General features: G+C 41.3%; 1 protein-coding gene across 1 annotated transcript; it reads right to left on the reverse strand.

Annotated features, from left to right (window-relative positions):
* Nucleotides 1-228: 228 nt before the first annotated feature.
* Nucleotides 229-3,555, reverse strand: LOC306758415 (uncharacterized protein; the record flags this gene model as incomplete). Its single annotated transcript, XM_079243743.1, has 4 exons — nt 229-1,268; nt 2,748-2,841; nt 3,027-3,091; nt 3,348-3,555. 4 exons carry the CDS (start codon nt 3,553-3,555, stop codon nt 229-231), a joined length of 1,407 nt encoding a protein of 468 aa, XP_079099869.1.
* Nucleotides 3,556-4,749: the final 1,194 nt, after the last annotated feature.

Here is a 4,749-nt window from a genome sequence, read left to right on the forward strand (position 1 = left end):
CGTCTCACAAATACTAACTTTGTGAAAATGAAGGTTTAGTTCAAGTTCACATTTCGGTGGAGCATCAAAGAAGAAAGCAAGTTCAAATCCATCCAGATGGACTTTGCATAGTAAAAATATGCATTAATGTACAAAGTCGGTCACATGGTTAAAAACCAAGGAAAGCTGCCGTTCGTTGGCGTTTTGGTTTGTCTGCATCCTTCAGTTGAGCGTCTTGTCCTCCTCAGCTCAGCTGTACGTGTGGATGATTCTGTGTCGCTTTAAGTGGTGCATCAGGATGAAGGTTTTTCCGCACTGCGAGCAGCTGTACGGCCGCTCCCCGCTGTGCGTACGCTGGTGGACCCTCAGACTGCTCTGCTGCGTGAACCTCTTCCCGCATTGTGCGCAACCATACGGCTTCTCTCCCGTGTGCGTCCGGTGGTGTATGCTGAGGTGGGACGAGCACTGGAAGCTCTTCCCGCACACCGAGCACCAGAACGCACGCTTCCTCTTGTGGCTTTGCTGGTGCAGCTTGAACTGGTGCAAACGGTTGAACGACTTTCCGCACTGGGAGCAAATGTAGCCCCGAGCCACGGCGGGTAAGGGTTTGTTGGGGTTGTGAGGGTAGAAGCTGCTCTGCGTGAAGCTGTTGTGCGAGTGAGTTAAAACCGACCTGTCGGCGGTGACACTTTCCCTCTCAGATTCTTCGTCCGGCTGCCTCAGCTGAGCAGCATGTGAGCTGTTCCTCTGCTGGTAAATCTGCTCCTTCTGCTTTTCTTGCTGCGACAGAGCAGCGTTTAGTCTGGGCTGAAAATTCGACAGCTGCGGAACGTCTTTCTGATAGTCGCTGCTGTAAATCCCATTGCACAGCCTCTGAGAGGTCGGCTGCTGGACGCTCGGCGACTTTCCAGTGTTAGAAACCACATTTGCCTCCGAATGCTCGGAGAATGTGCTTGAATACTCCTCTACTACACTTGAGAAGTCAGGAAAACCAGCGTCAATGTCGTTACCTTCGATTATGGATGACCACAGCTGATTCTCTCTGTCATCCAGGGAAAACTCTGCAGCAACTGGAGTTTGTTTCCCAATAACGTGCTGACATCCATCCTGACTGAATGTCAGCTGGTCCTCCTCCTTCTCTGTTTTTACCGTAAACTGAAGGCCGTTGATGTCCGCTATACGCTGACCGGAGCCAAACGAGTCACTGAACTCTGAAGATTTCTGTCTGGCAGCCTCTGAATGGGTTAACGGCTGGTTCTCGGAAGCGTTGGAGTATTGTACAACAGGACCTGCAACGACAAGTGGAGCAAGACCTTAAAACTTCTCCTTGAAGGCAAATTCTTCCTGCCTCCTGCACAAAATGACATACCTTAAATATATTAAGTATATCTTCACAACTACAAAGAATGCATGTTCAGTCTTGGTCTCTTAAGAAAGCTGAGACGTGGCATTACTGCAGAAATGTCAGAACCAAGATAAGTGTTACTGTGTCAGAGAAAAGTCACTTGGAACATAGTAGGAAATTATAACAGCCCAATTCAGCTAGGAGTAAAAGTAATGTCTGATGAGGAACGGTTCAGAAATGTCCAAAGAAGTCCAAGACAGTGTATCATGGGAAAAGTGAAAATGTCACTATAAAAATCTTCTTAACTTCATCGTGATTTGTTTCAAATAAAGAAAAAGTCACAGGAGAACAGTTTTTGTTTGCTTTGGTGAAATACAACTTTTAACCACAGTTAAAGGAAAACATGATTTATAGGATTTTTATGTTTGCTGCTGTTTGGTACTTTAGGCTGCTAGCTTGCAGAGAAATTGTCCAATGGAGGGCAGCCGTGTTCCAGGTTTAGTTTGTTTGAAGGAGAAAAATAAGCAGACGTGGAGGGTTCAGGGGTAAGTAGCCCTCCACCTAGGCTGCTTCCAGTTTATGGAGCAGGGACGGCACCTTCAGCTGTGGATCCCCTGTCCATCCCCATTCGCTCCCCTTCATCCCTTCATCCCTTCACTCCCCTTCTATAATTATTTGAGCACATACACATTTTTCCATTTTATTTGTACAAATCTGCACTTTTTTATATTGATTTTACTGTTTTATGTTTATGTTTATGTACTGTTTAATGTTTTTTCACTATTCTGTTAATGTATGTTTGTCTGCAGCTGAACTTGCACTATGTGCCCATGACAAATTTCCCCTAGTGCTGTGTTTCTCAAATCTGGTCCTCAGGCCCTGCTCTCCTGCCTGTTTTATAGGCAACCCTACTTTAAATCACCTGAAAGAAATAAAGGGTTTGTTAACAGGCTGCAAAGAACTTGATGAGGAAGTTCAATAATCTGACTCAGGTGCTTTGGAGCAATGTCATGTCTAAAACATGCAAGGCAGGGGGGCCTGAGGACCAGAATTGAGAAACACTGCCCTGGTGGGACAATAGAGTAAATTCAGTTCAGTTCAATTCAACTGAACAGTGGACAGCCCTGTTCTCATTGTTTTGTATCATTACCATATAATTTCTTGGGATTTGAACTGTGTTTTGTTTGGAAGCCAAAGCTTGGTAGAGTCTTCACACTGAGGGTGTCTTCGTGATTTTGAATTGCTGCACATTAGGACTGCTGCTTTACAGCATGTGCAAAGATCTTATGTACTGCATGTATCTCATGCCACTAGAAGAGGTAATTATAAAGCCTAGAAGAGTCAGTTTTAACAAAGAAATTGTGTTAGAAGAATGAACCTGCCACAAAATACTCACTGCACCAGAGAAAAAAAAACAACTTACCAGTGGATCCAGTGGAATCACTCAGCCACAGTGCCTCATCGGGACTCTCTTCTTTGATCGTAAAGGAAGCCGTTGCATCTTCAATCTCAGGAAACTATACAAAATAAATAAATTAAAACATGATGATAGGTTATGCTTTTGGCCACTTCAATGGAAGTTAAACTCTTAGTATCGCAGCAGTGGGAAAGTTTTTCTGTCATCTCTGTTGGTTAATCCATCCTTCACCTATATACACCAGATCACTTGCATAAATACAAGTTTTCTTTTTTAATAACTCACCTTAATATCTCCTGTTGGATGTGGACAGTTATTCCCCAAATCAGTTCCCCGATCCACGTAGTTTTCTGGAAGCAGATAATTGATTTGATTAAAAATAAAAAAAATAAAAAAAAGGTGGACCAAGAAAAGACTCAAAAGTCTCATCATTTGCACCGATTTAATTAAGATGAACAACATTCTGAACGTAGACCATTTTTATTACATTTCTTCCCCCATAAACTAATAAACTATAAATGAACCAATAAACATTATGATTAGCTGTACACTCACAGGGGGTCTGGTTCATTTTTATTTACAAAAGAAACAGATGCAACATCTCACCATTTCCTCGCTGCAGCCGAGCAGTTTTATTCTCCATCATCAGCAGTTTCCTCTTCAGCATCTCATTCTCGCTTTGCTTTCGGGATATTTCAAGATGTAAAAACGCACATTTGTCATCGACCAGTTTGGATATTTCTGCCACTGCTGCCTTCACTAGAACCTCCATTATTGAGGATAACTGTGTTTGGAAAGGAACGCAGGTCGCCATGTTCATAAAATATATTGTGTGATGTACGAGGAAAAAAGGTACAAATCTGAGTAATCTTTCCCAAAATATATTTTTATAAAAAGCGAAAAAGAAAACGACGCAGTATATTTATATATTTTTACATCCCTATGTTTCTGGTTGCTAGCTAGAAGCTTTCTTCCGTGTGGCGGAGGACGTTACCGTAAATGCAAGAATAGAAGCGCAGCGAAATTACAGGTAAAAAGTGAAGGATGAAACAAACGAGATTAATGTCAAAAGATGACTTATTTTTACCTCCTGTGTGAAAGCAAATTATCACGAAGATACTTTGTTCTGGTAACAGCATCCTGTTTTCAGTTTAGCAGTTGGGGTTGCCAGGTTTGGCTTAATTGAGGGTTTCTGTATTTAGCCCCAGTGTCACCAACTTCTCAGCAGGAGAAGCAACTATTGACTATCCTAAACGTCGCTAGAATTCGCCAGGAAGTCGCTAAATTACGCCGTTGCCTTATTTGCATAATTAAGATGTTTTTTGTTCACTCTCATCATTAGGAGACATTAATGTCTGAATGTAAATGCTGCTCTGACTGCAACTGGGAGGTGAGACTGATGCTGTGTGAGGGCCAAGCCTTTGGAACATTGCTCCTCACTGAAAATAAATAAAAGATACCTGCCTTTCCGTCATTCTCAAAAAGTCTCAAATAACGGTTTAAAAACTTGATCATTTTTTTCTCCCTTTTTTGTGGGGAAAAAAAGAGACTTTACTCGTCCAGGAAGAGTGTGGGCATGTTAAACAATTTCATGTCATCTTGAGAAAGACTTTCTCTGAAGCTGGTTTATTTAAAACTTTTTAACATCCAGATACCTGCTGCTGCGAGCTGTTGGAATACATCCCATAAAAATAATATGAACGGTAACATAACCCAAAAAATGCCTCAGAGTTGCCGCTGTATTTAGATTTTTTTTTTAAAAACTTGGCATATTTGAGGTAGAACATATTGCTATGCTGTCCTTTGATGGTTTTTGGATGGGAAAAGAATGACACACAGGAAATCAAACCAAAAGAAAATGTCATAGTTTTTTGTCTTTTGAAAGATAAAACTGACAGAATACTGTTAATTATTTTAACAATATTAATATATATTTACATGTACCTTAAATTGAAATTAAATATTTGAGGTACAGTACATTAGTGATCCATGTTAATTAACCAATAAT

Source organism: Telmatherina bonti (genome assembly GCF_933228915.1).
Source record: "Telmatherina bonti genome assembly, chromosome: 7".
Lineage (NCBI taxonomy): Eukaryota > Metazoa > Chordata > Actinopteri > Atheriniformes > Telmatherinidae > Telmatherina > Telmatherina bonti.